The sequence below is a fragment of the Heterodontus francisci genome, chromosome 35 (genome assembly GCF_036365525.1).
Source record: "Heterodontus francisci isolate sHetFra1 chromosome 35, sHetFra1.hap1, whole genome shotgun sequence".
NCBI classification, from domain to species: Eukaryota; Metazoa; Chordata; class Chondrichthyes; order Heterodontiformes; family Heterodontidae; genus Heterodontus; species Heterodontus francisci.
The window spans coordinates 51,884,061-51,905,192 of NC_090405.1; the positions used below are offsets into that span (position 1 = coordinate 51,884,061).

General features: G+C 42.2%; 1 protein-coding gene across 2 annotated transcripts in view; it reads left to right on the forward strand.

The window, feature by feature from the left end:
- Window positions 1-345: 345 nt before the first annotated feature.
- LOC137350693 (creatine kinase U-type, mitochondrial-like) overlaps window positions 346-21,132 on the forward strand; it is a 33,323-nt gene continuing 12,536 nt past the window's right edge. The window contains exons 1-5 of one of the 2 annotated variants that reach the window (XM_068015572.1): window positions 346-389; window positions 11,805-11,975; window positions 16,587-16,785; window positions 18,320-18,415; window positions 20,308-20,529. In XM_068015572.1, the coding sequence (XP_067871673.1) occupies window positions 11,827-11,975; window positions 16,587-16,785; window positions 18,320-18,415; window positions 20,308-20,529 (666 nt within the window). In that variant the 5' untranslated portion in view covers window positions 346-389; window positions 11,805-11,826. Of the gene's footprint in view, window positions 390-11,715; window positions 11,976-16,586; window positions 16,786-18,319; window positions 18,416-20,307; window positions 20,530-21,132 lie in introns of those variants that run through there. The other variant, XM_068015573.1, reaches the window with a different exon arrangement.

Sequence of the window (21,132 nt, forward strand, 5' to 3'; positions counted from 1 at the left end):
CTGCCAAGCAGAATAGTGAATGAGACAAAGGATTCAAGCTGGGGAGTTTGGCATCTGGACTTTCCATGAGTAGGTTTGGAAGGGCTATTGTTACAATTTCCTCATTGGAAAAAAAATTCAAACTTCCCTACAGCCACAAAGAACAGACCAGTGAGAAATGGCTGGTTCCTTCAACTGGTAGGAGACATTGATGAAAAATAAGTAAAGTCATAACTGGAGTGATCCACTGTTATAAAAACAGATCTGGTTACCTTTCCAAACATGGCAATGTAGGTCATCCCATCTCCAATCAGATTGCAGCAAAGTATTAGGAACACCTCTGCCTGCTTCCCTTTCTCTCCGTTCTCTCCACACTCCAGCTCAGCAGTTGAGACTCAACACCTCTGACGGTGAGAGATATCTTAGTTTAATAGATCACTCCTTTTAACTTACAATACCCTCTTTATGAGGATCCTTAGTTTATTGTGTGTTGTGTTCTTACTGAAGCAGCTTCAGTTTAATATTTATTTAATAGTCATTATATCGCTTTTATCTGTCTTGTAATTAAGCTTCCTGGTTTGCTATATTACTTTTACATTGCTAATTAAACACAATTGCACGTGATCTCCAAGCCTCAAGGAAAAGAGAAAAGTATATTATATCCATGTTTGATTCTTACTTCATATAAGTTGGTTGTAAAATATTTTAAAACTTTTCTTAATTACAGATGCATCTGTGAAGCATAAACTTCAAAATCAATTTAAAAGATATTCACTTTTGGATTCATTTAGTTAACCCTATGCTTCGACTATCTAAATTTTTGTTAATTTGTTTTAAAAAATACTGTTTTAATTACATTTTAAACCACATTCTCCTTGGCTTAAAGGATTGAAAAACTGAAAATATTTTTCCTGTGACTGTAGTTGGCCTAAATCCAGAAGGACTTTGCGCAATTGCCACTCCCTTTGATTGTACTTTTCAAATTGTGTTATACCCTGGTGACTCAGAGCGTGCAATTCTGTCATTGACTTTTATTTTTTTACGATAACTTTTTATGTAGTTATTCTCTATACAAAGCCCCTGAAGGTGCCCTCAACTGGAGTAGATCACAGTATTTTGGACTCAGCATTGTTAAGTCTTGTGTTACAACCGAGGAGGGAGGAGTGCACTGTTTATTCCAGTTGCCCTTCTCCACAGGTCACAACATATCTTTAAATTTTCCCACTTACTGATACAATCATATTCTCTATTTTTCCCAGAATAAAACATACCAACCAGGTTTCTTTAATGAACAACAAAATTGTCAGTTAATTATAAAACAAGTCTTAACCCGTAATGAAGTAAAGCATAAACACACAGATTGAAATATCAAAGTTCCCTTTTTACCTTAGCCCCTCACACACACACACACATGCACACACATACACCAGTTAATTGGAAAAATAAAAGGGATGTTTGTTTAGAGCTCTGTTACAGACCAAAACAAACTTGAGCTGAAAACTTGTTCATTCTTGAAGAAAACAGCAGATGAGATATATTGGGTTCTAAAACTGGCATATAGTCTGGCCTCCAAGTACATGTAGATGGGTCACTGGGATCTTTTAGAACAGTTCTTTTCAGGTGGCATTGAGAATTGTTTAGCAGGCTTTTCTTCAAAGACAAGAGACAAGTTGATTTAACACAGTGGACTTCTGAGGGACTTTTAGAGAAGTGCTGGAAAGCTGAGCTGGGTTGTGGTCTTCTTTCTTTCCTTTGGAATTCTCTTCTCTCCTTGGAAGTTCTCTTCATTTTTCTGCAGGCTTATTAAAGAGATGGAACAGACTGGGCTGAGCTGGGGTTCTGTCCTTCAATTTAAAAACAAAACTCCAACCCCTGTTCAACAGTTCATTCCCAACTTCAAACAATTCAAAAGTGAAGCCAGAACCAGAAAGTCCACCTTCATACCTGTTATTTCTCTGAACGTATCTTCTCTAATTACAGGGGTGTAGTTCCACCTTTAATGAGTCATGTGACAACCAGTAAAGTGTGTTGTCAAACAAGTCCTTTCAGCATTCTCCTGATGAGCTTCTTGAAAAAAGTGTGACCTAACATGTCTTCAGTTTGACTATGAATTCTCAAAGAAATATTTTTAACAAAATCAGAAGTACTCTCGTAACACTTGTCGACTAAACATAAAACAGCAAAGGTTTATGATACTGATCAAGTGACTGTTGCTGGAATGTGGACATATAGAGCCCTACGGCTGGATTTTCAGCCCCAGCTGGACTGAAAAATAGCCTCGTTAGCTGGTGTGCTGGTTCCCCAGCTCCATCCTGCCTCCGGACCAGCAGGGCTACAAGGTCACACACAGCAGATAGTCGATCAGACTCATTAACAGCCTAATTAAGGGAAATTAAAGGAGACTGACTAGAATTTTGTAATCGGCCTCCAGGTTCCTGCATCTACAGGGGCAGTTAAGCTGCCCGGAAGCGGGCACCCGGCAGAAGGCTGGAGGAGCTGGGGGCCAGCGCTCCAGGCAGGCCTAGAGGCCCACCCTGTCTGCCTGGGTGTAAGAGCAGCTACAGGCCGTCCCAGTAGAGGGGCTCCACCCCAGAGGTGACCTGGCTGCTGAATCTATTTTTTATTTACAGATTGAAAAAGTTGGAGAGAGGATGCCCCATGTCGAAGCACTCTCTCTCTTACTTAGTTTTCATTATAGCCTGCTTCTCCTCTCAAGCTGAAACGCCATTGATTTGCCCTTCAGCTTCGAGAGCCTGCCAACTGCTCTTAATTGGCTGGAGAACCTATCTGCAGACCAATCTCGGGAGTGCCGATGTGGAAATCCCAATGAGTGCATGTTTCGACCTGGGGGTGGGTTCAGAACCTGAAAACAGACCTAACCTGTTTCCTGCCCCCACAGTGCAATTCCAGCCCATAAAATCACACAGCACAGAAGGAGTCCCACTCCCTCGCTCTTTTACCATAGCTCTGCGAATGTTTCCTTTTTAAGTATTTATCTAATTCACTTTAGAAAGTTTTTATTAAATCTGCTTCCACCACCTATTCAGGCAGCACATTCCAGATCACAACAATTCCCTGTGTAAGGGAAGGGCAGGATAGGATCTTTTACACTCATCTGAGAGGACACAGTTTAACATCTTATCTGAAAGACAGTACTGCACTCCCAGCTGACACTGGGAGCGTCAGCTTGCACTTTGTGCTCAAGTCTCTGGAATTTGACTTGAACCCACAATCTTCTGACTCAGATAGAAGAGTACAAGGCATTGAGCCACAGCTGGGACGAGTTGGAGTTGGGACGGGGGAAATGCAAATGAGAATACCCTGTGATCAATTTATTGAGTGTATTTATTAACCCTACCTCTTGAAACTATAAACAGGCTTTGAAATTTTATTTATCATTTTTAAATTCTAATGTGGCAATTTTTACTTGCAATTCGGTGTCTAGTTATTAATAAAGATTAAGGATGTGACTAGCAAAATAAACAGGATAACTATTCATCAAAAATGAACAAACACTGCTTTAAATGTTGCAAAAATTCTTAAACAAATGCATTTAATTTAGGCTTGCACTCTCTAAGTGTCATTGAGGAATTCAACTGGGAATATTTATGTAAGAGATTATTGTTTTTAGAAATGAACCAACGGCACAGTGGCGCAGTGGTTAGCACCGCAGCCTCACAGCTCCAGCGACCCGGGTTCAATTCTGGGTACTGCCTGTGTGGAGTTTGCAAGTTCTCCCTGTGTCTGCGTGGGTTTCCTCCGGGTGCTCCGGTTTCCTCCCACATGCCAAAGACTTGCAGGTTGATAGGTAAATTGGCCATTATAAATTGCCCCTAGTACAGGTAGATGGTAGGGAAATATAGGGACAGGTGGGGATGTGGTAGGAATATGGGATTAGTGTAGGATTAGTATAAATGGGTGGTTGATGGTCGGCACAGACTTGGTGGGCCAAAGGGCCTGTTTCAGTGCTGTATCTCTAAACTAAACAAAAAAACTAAACTAAACTCTTCAGTAATAATATTATCACCTATGAGTAGTATTAATTGCTACAATTAGAGTGTTAAAGCCTTGCATTGCTTCACTAGATACTATGTTTATGTCGACATTCCTTTTTGATTTGAATGGAAGAAGCATTATGGAAAAGCTGAGCTCCTGTGTGTGTCCATTTTATCTACTCTTTACATTTTTGCTGGGATATTGGTTTAGCTGGTTAAGGATATTTATTCTGGCTTCCTCTACTGACAGCTATGCATTAGAAGTTATCCAAATAAAGACACCATTATCATATGAATATAACAATTTTTAAGAACAACATAAGGTCATTTAGTCCAACAAACCTAACCCCACCTTCCTAATTTTTCGTCATATCCCCTAATCCAATAATTCAGGAAAAAAATTAACAGTCACTTGGGCAAATGTGGATTAATTAAGAAAAGCCAGCATGGATTTGTTAAAGGCAAATCGTATTTAACTAACTTGCTTGAGTTTTTTGATGAGGTATCAGAGAGGGTTGATGAGGGTAATGCAATTGATGTGGTGTACATGGACTTCCAAAAGGCATTTGATTAAAGTGCCACATAACAGGCTTGACAGCAAAGTTAGAGCCCATGGAATAAAAGGGACTGTAGCAGCAAGGATATGAAATTGGCTGAGTGACAGGAAACAGAGAGTGGTGGTGAACAGCTGTTTTTCAGACAGGAGGAAGGTATATGGAGGAATTCCCCGGATTTGGTGTTAGGAGCCCTGCTTTTCTTGAGGTGGTGGTGTAGTGGTAATGTCACTGGACTGGTATCCCAGAGGCCCAGGCTAATGCTCTGGGGACGTGGGTTTGAATCCCACCACGGCAGATGGTGAAATTTGAATTCAATTAATAAATCTGGAATTAAAAAGCTAGTCTAGTGTGACCAGGAAACCATTGTCGATTGTTGTAAAAAAAACTAATCTAGTTCACTAATGTCCTTTAGGGAAGGAAATCTGCCGTTCTTACCTGGTCTGGCCTAAATGTGACTCCAGATCTACAGCAATGTGGTTGACTCTTAAAATGCCCTCTGAAATGGCCACTCAGTTCAAGGGCAATTAGGGATGGGCAATAAATGCCGACCTAACCAGCGACGCCCACATCCCATGAACGAATTTTTAAAAATGACCTGACTTGGGTGCTCAGGATACAATTTTAAAATTCGTGGATGACAGAAAACTTGGAAGTACAGTGAACTGTGAGAAAGATAGTGATTAATTTCAAAAGGACATAGACAGACTGCTGTAAAGTGCAGACAGATACCGAGGGCTCAGCAGAAAGCTTACAGGAATATAAAAAGCATCTCCTTCCAGGCTGTAAATTTCTATGATTCTGTCAAGAGAAAGGAAAAATCTAAAGTAGAACTTCGAAATTGGAAAAGGGCTAACTTCAGTGGGATGAGAGGGGATCTAGCCAGGATAAAATGGAATCAAAGACTGACAGGCAAAACTGTATCAGAAAATCGGGTGATCTTTAAGGAAGAGACATTTCAGGTGCATTTCAACAAGAGGGAAAAGTAGGGGAACCAAAGCTGGGCACCTTTGTTGATGAGGGAGATAGAGAATATGATGAAACAAAAAGAAAGAGGGTGTATGATGCACGTTAGGAGAATTCTTCAATTGAGAACCAAGCCAATTACAATATGTTGAGAGGGGAAGTGAAGAGGAAAATAAGGCTGGCAAAGAGACAATAGGAGAAGAGAATGGCAGTTAACATAAAAGGGAACCCAAAAATCTTCTACCAGCATGTAAATAGTAAGTGGGTAGTAAGAGGCAGGATGCAATCTATTAGGGACAAAGAGGGTGATATATGCTTAGAGGCGCAGGGCAAGACTAGAATATTTAATGAGTACTTTGTATTAGTGTTTACTAAGGAATAGGATGCTAACAAAATATCGGTAGAAGAGGAGATGGTAGAGGTAATGGACAGGGTGAAAATTGATAGGCAGAATATACTGGAAAGGCTGGCAATGCTCAGAGTGGATAGTCACCTGGTCCAAATGGTTTGCATCCAGGTTTGCTAAGGGAAGTGGGAGTGGAGAGAGTGGAAGGGATTGGCATAATCTTCCAATCTTCTCTAGATAGGGGGGAGATGCCAAAGGATTGGAGAGTGGCAAATGTGACACCCTTATTCAAGAAAGGGTGTAAGGACATTCCTTGTAACTACCAGATGGTCAGTTTAACACTAGTGGTGGGTAAGATTGTAGAAACAATAATCAGGGAAAAGATGAACAAGCACTGGAGAGATTTGAGTTAGTTAAGAAAAGCCAGCACAGATTTGTAAAAGGCAGATCATGTTTGACTAAGCTAATTGAATTTTTTGATGAAGTAACAGAGAATGCACATGAAAGGAATGCAGTGAATGTTCTCGATATGAATTTTAAGAGAGCTCTTGAGAAAGTATTAGACAAATGTATGGTCAGCAAAAGTGAGGCTCATGGATTGGGGGGGGTGGTCAGTGTCAGTTTGGATTAAAAATTTGGCTTAAAGACGGAAAACAGCAATTAGTGGTAAATGGTTGTTTTTAAGACTGGAGGATGGTAGACAGTGGTGTTACCCAAGGTTCAATGCTAGGACCACTGCTTTTTTGATATCTATATAAAAATCTTGAATGTTGGAATACAGAGTAGAATTTCAAAATTTACCGATGATACCCAGCTTGCAGATGCAGCAAACAGTGAGGATGGTACCAATCAGGACATAGGCTGGCAGAATGGGCAGACAAGTGACAGATGGAATTTAATACAGAGAAATGTGAGTTGATGCATTTTTGGCCGAAGTGATAGGGAGAGGCAATCTCTACTTAATGGCACAGTTCTAAAGAGTCTGCAGGGACAGAGGGACCTCGGGTTCATGTGCATAGATCTTTGAAGGTGGCAGGACATATTAAGAGAGTAGTTAGCAATGCATATGGGATCTTGGGTTTCATAAATAGAGGTATTGAGTGCAAAAGCAGGGAAGATACGCTGAACCTTATAAAGCTCTGGTTAGGCCCCAGCTAGAGTATTGCGTCCAGTTCTCATCACCACACTTGAGAAAAGATGTGAAGGTCCTTGAGAGGATGCAGAGGAGATTTACCAGAATAATTCCATGGATGAGGATATTTAGCTACAAGGTTAGGTTGGAGAAGTTGGGGGCTGTTCTCCTTGAGGAAAGGAGGTTGAGGGGAGATTTGATAGAGGTGTACAAGATTATGACAGGGTTAGATAAGACAGACAAAGAAAAGCTGTTTCCATTAGCTGATGGTACTAGGATTATGGGACACAGATTGAAGGTTTGGACACGAGATGCAGGGGGATATGAGGAAGAACTTTTTTTTACGCAGAGAGTTATAATGACCTGGAACTCACTACCTATGAGGAATAATTCAATAATTCCAAAAAGAAATTGATTGGACACTTGAGGGAAATAAACTTGCAGGGCTACGGGGATAGAGCAGGGGAATGGAACTGACTGGATGCTCTGCAGAGTGCTGGCATGGACTTGATGGGCTGAATGGCCTCCTTCTGTGCCGTAATCATTCTATGACTCTCTAATGCCCACTGGTCACATGCTGCGTCCTTACCTTTCCAATATCACCCTTGATGCCCAGGTAACCTCTTTTTATTTCTGTTCCATATTTCTCATTTGCTGCTTTTGTCTTGTCTTAATTTTATAGGCCTGGGTTTGCTAAGGGTTACTGTTAGTGCCATTGCTTTGTTGATTAATTAGTCCTAGATCAGAATACAAAGAGCCATTGGTTTCAGTGCATTGTATCCTACTGCTCTAGTTTCTTGCCTATCTCCCCTCATGCTCTCTCCAAGCTTATCTTGTTCATGAGACCCTCCTCCTGCTCCCCTGTCCCTATTTCCACTAAACTGCTGACTGCCCAACTTCATTTCTGGCTCCCATGTTAACTAATATTATTAACAGTTCTCTCTCCTCATGTACTGTCCTCCTTTACTTTAACTGTGCCGTTGTCTCACTGTCCTCAAAAAATCAACCCTTGACCCCTCCATCCTTGCAAACTACCACCTCTCCCCTTCCTCTTCCAAGTCCTTGAATATGTCATCACTTCCCAAATCCATTCACATCTTACCCGAAACTCCATGTTGGACCCTCCTATCAGGTTTCCTCCCCTGCCACAATACCAAAAACAATTCTTACCAAAGTCACAAATGACATCCTATGTAACTATGACAAAGGTAAATTATCCCTCCTTGTCCTTCCTAATATATCTTCAGTCTTTGACATGGTCGACCACACCATCCGCCTCCAATGCCTTTCCACTGTCGTCCGACTTGGTGGAACTACATTCCCCTGATTCCATTCTTATCTATCTAATTGTAGACAGACAATCATCTGCAATGGCTTATTTTCCATCCCCACACCATTAACACTGGTGTCCCCCAGGGATCTATCCTTCGGCCCTGCCTATTTCTCATTTACATGCTGCCACTCGGTGACATCAGTTTCCACCTGTACGCTGATGACACCCAGCTCTGCTTCACCACCACCTCTCTTGAACCCTCAACTATCTCTAAATTGTCAGACTACTTGTCCAACATCCAGTACAGGATGATCAGAAATTGTCTACAATTAAATATTGGGAAGACAGAAGCCATTGCCTTTGGTCCCCGTCACAAACTCTATTCCCGACCTACTGACTCCATCCCTCTCCCTAGCAATTATCTGAGGCTGAACCAGACAGTTTATCAACTTAGTGTTACATTTGGCCTTGAGATGAGCTTCCAACCACACATCTTCACCATCACTAAGACTGCCTCCACCTCCATAACATCACTCGACTCCGCCTCTGCCTCAGTTCATTTGCTGTGAAGGCTTCATCCTTTCCTTTGTTCCCTCTAAACTTGACTATTCCCACACACTCCTGGCTGGTCTCCAGTGTTCTACCTTCTGTAAACTTGATGTCATCCAAAACTCTGCTGCCCATGTCTTAACTCATACCAAGTCTTGTTAACCCATCACCGCAACGCTCACTGACCTACATTATCTCCTGGATAAGCAACGTCTTGATTTTAAAATTCTCATCTTTGTTTTCACATCACTCCATGGCCTCACCCCTCTCTATCTATGTAATCTCCAGCCCCACTACCCTCTGAGGTATCTACGCTCATCTAATTCTGGCATCTCGGGCATCCCTGATTTTAATCACTCCACTATTGGTTACTGCGCCTTCAGTTGCCTGGGCCCTGGCTCTGGAATTCCCTCCATAAGTCTCTCCGCCTTTCTACTTCTCCTTCTTCCTTTAAGACACTCCTTAAAACCTACCTCTTTGACCAAGCTTTTGGCTATCTTCCCTAATATTGCCTTACGTGGCTCAGTGTCTAATGTTGCTTTATAATGCTCCTATGAAGTACCTTGGGCCACTTTCTTATATTAAATACATTATATAAATAAAGGTTCAAGTTATATTTGACTGCAGGGTATGTCAGTATATGGTGGTTGAATAGTGGGAGTACTTGTAAGGTATTCGGGTGAAGAAAGATGTATGGTGTAGAATTGATGAATTGCATTGTCATTATTTGGAAGAAGGGATTATTGGACATTTAGCAGGGAAAAGCTTGCAGTTGTGGTTTATAATATTTGGATGGGAGACTATTGGGTGCTGTAATAAGACGGGACAGGAGAAATGGAGAAATAGTGGGTCATTGGACAGCTTGGGTGAATGAAGTTCTAACAAGTTGTAGTATTAAATGGAGTAAGTATTACAGTCTGTGTGGAGAATCCCTCTATCTTGTATTGTGTTTGGTTTGAGGGATTTCTATGTTGGTGTTCAGCTGAAGAAAGGTCCATGTTGTGTAATTGTGGGGTGGAGGGAGACCTGCATATATAGCTAGGTGTTTCGAGTCATAGAATTATATAGCATGTACAGCACAGAAACAGGTCGTTCAGCCCAACTGCTATATGCCGGTGTTTATGCTCCACATGAGCCTCCTCCACCCTTTTCCATCTAATCAGCACATCCTCCTATTTGTTTCTCCCTCATGTTTTTATCCAGCTTCTTCTTAACTTTATCTTCTTCAATCATGGGATGTGGGCATTGCTGGCTAAGCCAGCATTTATTGCCCATCCCTAAATGCCCTTGAGAAGGTGGTGGTGAGCTGCCTTCTTGAACCGCTGCAGTCCATGTGAGGTAGGTACACCCACAGTGCTGTTAGGATGTGTAACTGAAGCTATACTATTTGCCTCAACTACTCCATAGGATAGTGAGTTCCACATTCTCAACACTTTCTGAGTGAAGAAGATTCTCCTTACCTGGTCTGGCCTACATGTGACTCCAGACCCACAGCAATGTGGTTGCCTCTTACATGCCCTCTGAAATGGCCTCGCGAGCCACTCAGTTCCAGGGCAATTCGGAATAGGCAATAAATGCTGGCCTAGCCAGTGACGCCCACTTCCCACAAACCCAAATGAAAAAAAACTGAACAAAATTTGGAGAGAAGGGATAATTGCGTATTGTAGGACATTCAGAAAGAGAGGAAGTGCTGGTAAATGATGTGATTTGTTAGGGGAAAATCACTATTGTATATTTGTTTTAAATAGCTGGTGAGATTCGTGTATGTTGAAGGACATTTGGAGATAAGGCCCATGTTGTGCAGGGAATTGAAAGGCGGCAGTACCACTGCAGTCAGAAGGAAAGCCTGCTGGTGAGGTGCTACATTTTGGAATTGAGGGTGTCCGATGTATTATCCTGGAATTAAGTGGCAAATATGCTAACACATCCCATGGTGACTGTGAGGGAGGCCTGGGGATTGAATGCAGAGTGTGGTGTGCGGGGAGCTGTTTTGATGCAGCTACTTCTGCGGTTTGTTGCGTTGCATTTAGTGGAGATTATTACTGGCGATTGAAGGAGTTGTTTGGAGGAAGCACCGTCTCTGTTTACATGCTGTTGAGCGGATATGAGCCGTGTTAGTGTTGGGATTATTTGATTTGGGGCACCAAGAATGTATGTGTGTGTTTTGGGATGGAGAAAGATCTCCGCAGGACTGGGAATGTTCCTGGGCGTTCCTGACACTCTCAGCATTATTGAACAAAACTGACGAAGCATCAATCGTTAACTCGACTATTCTGCCCACTGGCATCTACCCACCCGCGTGCTGTCCCCAGCATCTCCTGCCTTGGTCCCAGAGATTGGGGGGGGGGGGGGGCATTGGGAGCTGTCCATCCACAGTGGTGCTGAAACTGGGGCTGCAGTCTGTGTGCTGAGTCCCTGCTCACCGTCACCCTCAGTAAGCTGTTAAAACCATTAAACTCCCACCGCACAAACCAGATTTGGAATGTGTTTCCAACAATATCTAGAGGGCAAACAATGCACTGTGTTCTACATTAAAATTAAAAGATTGGGAGTTTGCAAATAACATCCCACTGCCAATAGCTTGTTACATCATATATATGTGGAAGTCTGTGAATGAATTGATTGCTGGAGGTGAATCAGAGCATAAATAATCAAAGAGGGGCAGAGTGCATAGTGTCATGAAAGGATAAAGTGAGGTTAGAGACATTAGTTGAAAAATGTGTAGGGAAAATGAGCTCAGGACATAAAAACATCAAATGAGATGGACAAATAAAGATTTCCTGGATATAGTTGTCTGATATATAAAAGTGTTTGTCGAGGGGAATTCCTGCCATCCAGTGTCTCAGTGCTGCCTGCTTTGGGTTGGTGAGTGCCTCAGGAATGCGCTCACTGCGGCATTTTCAGTGCGCACGTTGCTGTAATCGGCCTGCCGCTCACTCCAGCTTCGTCTGGATTCATATCACGTCCCATCCTCCTGCCCTCAAACCTCTCGCTGCCGTTCTTCTCGCAGGTTCCTGGGGCTCGCTCTGAAAATGGCCAGTGCTTTCTCTCGGGTCTTGACCAACAGGAGGACCAGCGGCATCCTCACACTGGTGGGAGCCGGCTCTCTGGCTGCGGGGTTCCTGCTCACCAGGCATTATGTGAAAGCAGGGAGTGAAAAGAGGAAACTGTTCCCCGCCAGGTAAGAACCAAATAAAACTACTGTATTATCGCCAAGAACTGGGGAAGGGAGGAGGGGCGAGAGGGAATTAGAGAATAAGCAGCCCAGATTTGCAATGGAATGAATAAATTGATAAATTCAGAAAATCTCAACAAGTTGTTGGTAAAATAACTGGGCGGTTGACTTTTGATAATTGGACAGGGGTTAACTGGGTTGTGCTGCTTGTCTGCTTTATAACATTGAAGCCTGTCTTCTTGCTAAATCCTCTATTTCAGTTAAACGGGTGACCCCCAAGGTCAACCAAATACTGCACCGAACCCAGTCTGTGCTGCACAACCCTCCCCCGCTAATTACCTCAGGACTGCAGGCCCTCTGTAAAGATTCAACTCCTGAAAACATCCAGAGTCTTCATCTAACTTCATAAACGTGAACTTTATGACCTGTCCATCTGGATTAGTAAATGAAGGTTGGGTGGCAGATGGACACATCCATGTTTAACACATCTCCAAACGGTATCAAAGAATTGTGTCAGAATGTTGATTAAAACACATTCAAACATTAATCCCATCTCCAAACAGAAAAGTTGTTAACATTTGCCACTGAGGCCTTTTGAATAAAAGCTTTAAAAAATATTTCCCTGTGTGGATTTATCCCACTGAATTTTCCTTGATTCGCTGTATGCCGATTTGCTCCCAAATGCGCTGTCTGGAAATTTCATTATTTGTAGAGCTAAGATACAGCCTGGGAGTCGAATAGAACCAGAAACTAACTGTGGGTAACATCAACTCACCAATCCAAGGTGCTGTGATCATTAAATACTAAAGAAGCAACAATAATGAAAAGGAGAGCTGGAATTTTATTTTTAGAACGCTGGAAAAGTGAAGAATACCTCACATCATGTTACAATATTGAGTGTCAGAAAGAACAAGAGACAGAAACATTAGTGAGTTGGAACGCGAGTGGTGGTTATTAACATCCTGGCCATCTGTTTCCTTATAAAACAACCGGTGTTAAATCTGACATCTGCATTAACCAGCATTAACCTGGTATTAAACTCCATAATCCGGAGTAAATCTTGGGCCAGGTTAATGGCTATAACTGTCAATCAGATGCAGAAAATGGACATGTTGAGATATTGTCTTTGGGTTTATTTAGAGTAAGGTATTATTCACTATGGGGAAAATGACAGTCAGTCCATTGAGATCTAATATTACTTGGTACTTTTAATTTATCATTTCAAAATGTTCCCACCACCAATAGTACACCTGTCTCTCACCCCAATGATAACACAGATCATAATGCTTTCTCCAAACACAGTCTATGATTTGCAGAACATGGTCTATTATTGCTTTGCAGGGTGTTTTTCACAATTTAAGTGAAAACTGAGACATTTTACAGCTTCATCGCTACATGTTACTGAAACCTAAGTTGGACCTCCTGTTCAGTTTTAGAACCTATTATATCAGATGACATGAAAATTTCATTTGAACAATGTATCTGATCAATAATTTGTATTGGTGGTTGCCTTCAAAATGTATTTGTAATTTTGCATCAATCTGCATCTTAGTCATTCATACAACTGCCCAGAAGCTACAGTCAATAATTGACAGTAAACTTTGACATGGTGAAATTCATTATAAGGAGGTTTCTGCATGTAAGTTATATGTGGGTAGGAGTATGATGCTCGTTAGTTAATGAGATCGGCAGGTAGTCATCCAGAGATATATAGTATATATACTGCAAAGTATACTTCAGTCTGCACCAGATGAATTGATAAGATTCACAGTTCAGGCCTTCACGGAAGGAGAAAACAGGAAAAGTTGAGGTAAAATTGGAAGCATTGGAGTCAGGTGACACCAAGCTTGGATTTTACAAAGAATAGGGGAAGGTGGAAGGAAGTGGGGAGTCCCACAGTATGTGGCCCTGCAAAGAATGAGTTGGAATAGGAGATGATGAGGTGAGTTTTGATTTCGATACAGGGAGATACAGAAAAGATATAAAAGTCTACAAGATGCTATATTTAGCTCTTGGCATGAACAAGAGAGTAAAGTCCAGAGCAATAATCATAGCAGGACAGATAAAATGGAGATGAGAAAGATTGCAACAGAGACTTTGAAGACTAGAGGTAAGAGAATGATCTCCTGTCACATGATAAACCTTTTCTTGTCTCTAGTCCAAGATTTGAAATCCCATATTGAGGCATTTGGAGGGAATTCCAAATTATGAGAAGAGCAGCAGAGTTGTTTTTTTTTTAGTAGGGTTAAGAGGTGCTGGTAAGAAACAAAGTATTTGGTTAAAAAAAAGGAAACTGAACTTCTTTGAGTCAGCTTTAGTGATAGAGGAGATATAGAGGGTTGTATCTGAGATCGAAGGAAATGTGAGGTCAAGAATATAAATTCATTTAAAGTTGGAACCATCAAAGATAAGAGGAGACTATCAGGTGTTGGTTGGATTTATACAAGCACTGGAGAGATTGTATCTTTGAAGAAATAAAAGAAACAAGATCAGCATTGCCTTATTAAAATTGCACAGAAAAGATGAAGAGTTAATGATTCAGGCATTGCACTTGTGAAAGAAATGACGGTCATGTGTACTGATGTCATACAATACGGAGGAAGTGGCTGGATGAAAGAGAGTTACACAGAATGTAGAGCACAGAAACAAGTCATTCGGCCCAACACCCTCTGCAGCACGTGAGCCTCCTCCCACTCTACTTACTCCAGCTCACCCTGTCAATGTAGCCTTCTGTTCCTTTCTCCCTTTTGTACTTGAGGAAGAAAGAAAGTTGGATGATGAGTGGACATCCTATAGGCAGCTGATGTGAGTTTGAGGCTTGTAGCTACATATGTCACATGACAAAAGCCGAAATTTGGAACTTTATAAAAGAAAGGACTTGCATTTGCATAGAACCTTTCACAACCCCAGAATGTCCAAAAGTGCATCACAGCCAACGAAGGGCAGTCACTAATGTAATGTAGGGAAATGTGGCAACCAATTTGCACACAACAAGCTCCCACAAACAGCAATGAGATAATGGCAAGATAATCTGTTTTTAAGTGATGCTAATTGAGGGATAAACATTGGCCAGGACACTGGGAAGAATTCCTCTGCTCTTCTTCGAAATAGTGCCATGGAACCTTTTACATCAACTTCAGAGGGCAGATGAGGCTTCAGTTTAATGCCTTATTCAAAAGATGGTGCCTCTAACAGTGTAGCACTCTTTCAGTACTGCTCTGGCAGTGTCAGCCTAGATTATGTGCTCAAGTCTCTGGAGTAAGGCTTGAATTCACAACTCTCTGACTCAGGTGAGAGTGCTACCCATAAACCTAATATCTACCTGCTGCTATACAGGAGAAAGCTAAGATTCAGGTCAGTGACATTAGCTGCAAGCAGTGGGCAGTCCTCTGGGATAAAACTGCTTTGAATTTTGAATTTAGAGATCGAGCACACTGGAAGTTAATTAATCACAGAAAGAAATATTTCAGATCATGAAGAATAACATTGCCGATCCTATGGTATTTTGGTGGTTGTAAAAAGCTCTGTCACCCCTTCACCATTGACTTAAAAATTAATTTGGTGTAATGAAATAAACAAACCTACTCTCTCCAAGCTAAGTTACAGATGTACATTTTTTTTAGAAATTATATAAATAAAAGGGTGGCATAGTGGTTAGCACTGCAGCCTCACAGCTCCAGCAACCTGGGTTCAGTTCTGGGTACTGCCTGTGCAGAGTTTGCAAGTTCTCCCTGTGACCGTGTGGGTTTCCGCCGGGTGCTCCGGTTTCCTCCCACAGCCAAAGACTTGTAGGTTGTTAGGTAAATTGGCCATTGTAAATTGCCCCTAGTGTGGGTAGGTGGTAGGAGAATGGTGGGGATGTGGTAGGGAATATGGGATTAATGTAGGATTAGTATAAATGGGCGGTTGATGGTCGGCACAGACTCGGTGGGCTGAAGGGCCTGTTTCAGTGCTGTATCTCTCTATGACTCTAAAAACACCACCTGCACCATTAATACAACTGTTGATATCATCAAAGTTTAGGTGCAGTACTTGCATTAATAGAGGTACTTCTAGTATATGCAAACTACAGCCTTCCTGCTGTCTACTTGAACCATAACCACTCACAGTCTGATTGCACTATCTGCACAGGCTCCCTATTTCATCTGTCCTCTCCCACTGTCTTCCAAGGGGAATTTTACCCTGGGGTCCTGCTCTTGTTTGCCATCCAGTGACTGGACACTCAATCTGTATGTCTCTGTGAGACGAGGATGGGACTGAGCTCAGGTGTCACATCTGAGATGTATTTTCATCTGAACACATATCAAACTCAGGCAAATTCAGTGAGACATTTGCCCAACAATGTCACTAGATGCAAGTATGGGTCAAGGATCATTTTATTACCCAGTCGGGTCAATTATCCAATCCATCCTTAGTCTAGTAAGGCTCCACATCATCCTTTCAGATACTACTTGAAATCTACCTCCTTGACCAAGTTTTTTCATCACCCTTCCTAGTGTCTCCTTATTTGGCTCTATTTCATTTCTTGTTCTGATTATGTTTCTGTGAAGCTCCCTTTTTATTACATTAAAGGTGCTACAGAAACGGTCGTATCTTCATTCTGCTTTATATTCTCAGTGCGGACTATCCTGACCTTCGAAAACACAACAACTGCATGTCAATTTGCCTGACCCCTGGTATATATGCCAAACTTCGGGATAGGACTACGTCCAGTGGCTGGACACTGGATCAATGTATCCAGACCGGAGTGGACAATCCTGGACACCCTTTCATCAAGATTGTAGGCATGGTGGCAGGGGATGAAGAATCCTATGAGGTAAGAATAACTGTGCAGTGAATATGGATACAGATGAAACACAGACTCAGTTAAAGCACAACAAAATCAGTTTGAGTTATGATCTAATGCAGGGCAGCATGCATGAGTATCAGTGGAGTACTGGCATTATTTAATCTAGAATCTGCAGGCTCTTAAAACCCAGGCTTGTTGTCAGCCAACCACCACTGTTGCACTTACCTTGACTTCTCTCCTACTCTTTCTGACCTTAGCGCTGCCCTGAACTATGGCTTCCAACCTTTCACCTGGGTTGCTAAAGGAATATACAAACATCCAAAATTGACAGCTGGTCCATCAAACCTGCCCGACACCATAATGGCCAGAATACAGGTCATTTATTTTCTTCTAAGAGTCATTCAGTGGGAAAATGATGGAAAAGAAAAGAGCTCATAGCCAATCTGCATCACATTCCATTGGAAAAGATGATCCAGTCCCAATGGATGGGTGACGGCTGCGGGGTGGTGGGGGGGGGGGGGGGGGGTCACGTGATGCAACAGGTTCCAGAAGTAAAAGGGAATGAATCACCATTTGAAACATCTGAATGTTAAAGGACGTGAAGTCTGAGCAGGAGGACGAGATTGGACCAGGTGGATCTTGTGCAGAAAAGCACCAGCACAGATTTGATGGACTGAATGGCCTATCTCTGTCCTGTAACATTCGGCACAGGGGTCCAGTGTGAAATGACACAGAGTAAACTCCAACTCAACCTCTAGTGAACATTGGTACACAGCATAAAACCTGCAGCGAATTTGGCCTTAGGTTGGTGTTCTCAGTCAGGAAGTCTGACAGATGAATGGGGTCGGGGACACTTACCTGAGCAATATTCATCAGGACAGTGTTAAAGAACTTTACTCTGTATCTGACCCATGCTGTACCTGCTCTGGGAGTGTTTGACAGGATAGTGTAGAGGGAGCTTTACTCTGTATCTAACCCCGTTTTTTTTTTCTTCTTTTTTTTTGTGTAGAGGGTGCTTTACTCTGTATCTAACCCCCGTGCTGTACCTGTCCTGGGAGTGCTTGATGGGATAGTGTAGAGGGAGCTTTACTCTGTGTCTAACCCCCGTGCTGTACCTGTCCTGGGAGTGCTTGATGGGATAGTGTAGAGGGAGCTTTACTCTGTGTCTAACCCCCGTGCTGTACCTGTCCTGGGAGTGCTTGATGGGATAGTGTAGAGGGAGCTTTACTCTGTGTCTCACCCATGCTTTATCTAGCTTGGAAACACTGGGTTGTCGAACTTTTCCATTCCTTTGTACCTTGCCTTGATGAGCACAGAAACCAAAAGCCTTATGACTCTGGTCAGTAATTTTCTTTTAAGAACAATCAGAAATTTCTGCAGCTGTTAAGAAGGAGCCGTTTCATTTACACTCCCTCTGAAAACTGCAGTTGATGTGTTGACTTGTGACAGTTTATAATGTGGTGTGACTGTATGTTGCTCTATTTATTGTGCTGAGTTCACCACATTGCTTCACACTACCTTCATAGAACACTTCCTAATGATGTCTCCTCCAATGATGCAGATCTTTGCTGACATATTTGACCCTGTGATTATGGAAAGGCACAATGGATATGACCCGAACACCATGAAACATCCCACGGATTTGGACGCTAGCAAAGTGAGTAGGAAACGTATGTTATTCTCAAAGCCTAAAAGCAAACTGGTGAGCAACAACTTGCACTTAATATCGGACCTTTAATGTGGAAAACTATTCCAAGGCGCTTCCTAAAGATGTAAGGAGAAAATGGCCTCTGAGCCAAAAAAGATGTTAGGAAGGGTGACCTAAAACTTTCCAAAAGAGATGGGTTTTAACAACAACTTGCATTTATATAGCTCTGACGATGTGATGGGGTGGAGGGGGACGGTGGTGAAGGCACAGCTATCTGTCATGGGGTGAAGGGAGGAGGAAGTACAAGAGCCCAGATTCAGAGCATTTTTGGAACACTGCAAGTTACAGAGATCAGGAGGCTGAGGTTACCAAGGGCTTCAAAAACTAGGACGAGAATTTTAAATTTGAGACATTGGGGAACTGGTTTCAGGTTCCTGTGTTTCTGCAGGTTAGGCATCAGGCCAATGTGAAGCTGCGTGAGTATTCATACATTTCAGGGGATATTTCAGAATACACAGAATAGTTACATTTCAACGAGAAAGAAAAATTCCAAGGGTGGGACCCGCCATCCGTGGTTAACTCAAAACAGTCAAAGATAGTATCAAACTGAAAGAAAAAGCCTATAATTGCATAAAGGTGGGAGGCAGGTCAGAAGATTGGACAGAATATAAAAAACAGCAAAGAATGACTAAAAGATTGAGTATGAGAAAAAGCTAGCTAGAAAATTTAAAGACAGATAGTAAGAGTTTCCATAGATATTTTAAAAAGAAGTGTTAACAAAGTGAGCGTTGGCCCGATAGAAAGTGAGTCTGGGGAATTAATAATGGATAATAAGGAGATGGCAGATGAATTGAACAGATATTTTGCATCGTTCTTCACTATTGAGGATACAAGTAACATCCCAGTATTAGCTGTAAATCAGGAAATGGAAGGAAGGGAGGAACTCAAGAAAATTACAATCACCATGGAAGTGGTACTGAACGAACTGTTGGAGCTGCGGGCTGACAAGTCCCCGAGTCCTGATGGACTTCATCCTAGGGTCTGAAAAGAAGTGGCTAGTGAAATAGGTGATGCGTTAGTTTTAATTTTCCAAAATTCCCTAGATTCAGAGAAGGTTCCATTAGATTGGAAAATAATGAATGTAACTCCTTTATTCAAAAAGGGAGGGAGACAGAAAGCAGGAAACTACAGGCCAGTTAGCTTAACATCTGTCTTAGGGAAAATGTTAGAAGCTATTATTCAAGATATTGTAGCAGGGCATTTAGAAAAATTCAAGGTAATTAGGCAGAGTCAACATGGTTTCATGAAAGGGAAATCATGTTTAACCAATTATTGGAGTTCTTTGAGGGAGTTACATGTACTGTGGATAAAGGGGAACTGGTGGATCGATTGTACTTAGATTTCTAGAAGGCATTTGATAAAGTGCCACATCAAAGGTTATAGCAGAAAATAAAAGCTCCTGATGTAGGGGGTAACATATTGGCATGGATAGAAGATTGGCGAGCTAACAGGAAACAGAGAGTAGGCATAAATGGGTCATTTTCTGGTTGGCAAGATGTAACGAGTGGTGTGCCACAGGGATCAGTGCTGGGGCCTTAACATCTTACAATTTATATGAATGACTTGGATGAAGGGACTGAAGGTATGGTTGCTAAATTTGCCGATGACACAAAGATAGGTATGAAAGTAACTTGTGAAGAGGACATAAGGAGGCTACAAAGGGATATAGATAGGTTAAGTGAGTGGGCAAAGACCTAGCAAATGGAGTATAATGTGGGAAAGTGGGAAATTTATGAGTTTATGATGATCCCAGGCCAGCGCTGTGAGGGACACTGCTACCACAAACTGACTCAGCCAAGCACAAACTTTGAATTAGTTCGCTGTTTTTGTTCTTTTTTCAGATTAGGAATGCACAGTTTGATGAAAATTATGTCCTTTCCTCACGTGTGAGGACCGGTCGCAGTATCCGAGGACTCAGTATGCCTCCCGCCTGCACTCGAGCTGAGAGGAGAGAGGTGGAGAGGGTGACTGTCGAGGCATTGGCTGGATTAAAGGGAGACCTAGCTGGAACATACTACAGTCTGACCAGCATGACCGACAAGCAACAGCAGCAACTCATTGACGTATGACATTGAAACAATTAACCTTAGTTATAGGGGACTGGTTGGTGCAGTGCATTGGACACTAGCATCGAACACGGGAATCAAATTTAGTCCAGATTCTGAAATGAAAGTAAGAATTCAATTTTGAAAGACTCAACCAAGTTCCTAATGGGCAGGGAGCCACAACATCACACTGTCCTTCATTCCATGGTCATTGATAACGATATTCAGAGGGCACAGGTTGCCATCTTTTGTGATGGGGGTTGTGGGAAGGGGGAGGGGGTTCTCATCTCAGTTTGAGATTGAGGCACATTGTTGGCCAGAGGGAGCTTTACTCTGTATCTAACTCCGTGCTGTACCTGTCCTGGGAGTGTTTGATGGTGACAGTGTAGAGGAAGCTTTACTCTGTATCTAACTCCGTACTGTCCCTGTTCTGGGAGTGTTTGATGAGGACAGTGTAGAGGGAGCTTTACTCTATATCTGACCCCTGTTTTTTTTTTCTTTTTTTTCTTTTAGGGAACGTTACTCTGTATCTAACCCCGTTTTTTTTTCCCTGTATCTAACCCCCGTTTTTTTTTTCTTTTAGGGAACGTTACTCTGTATCTAACCCCCGTTTTTTTTTCT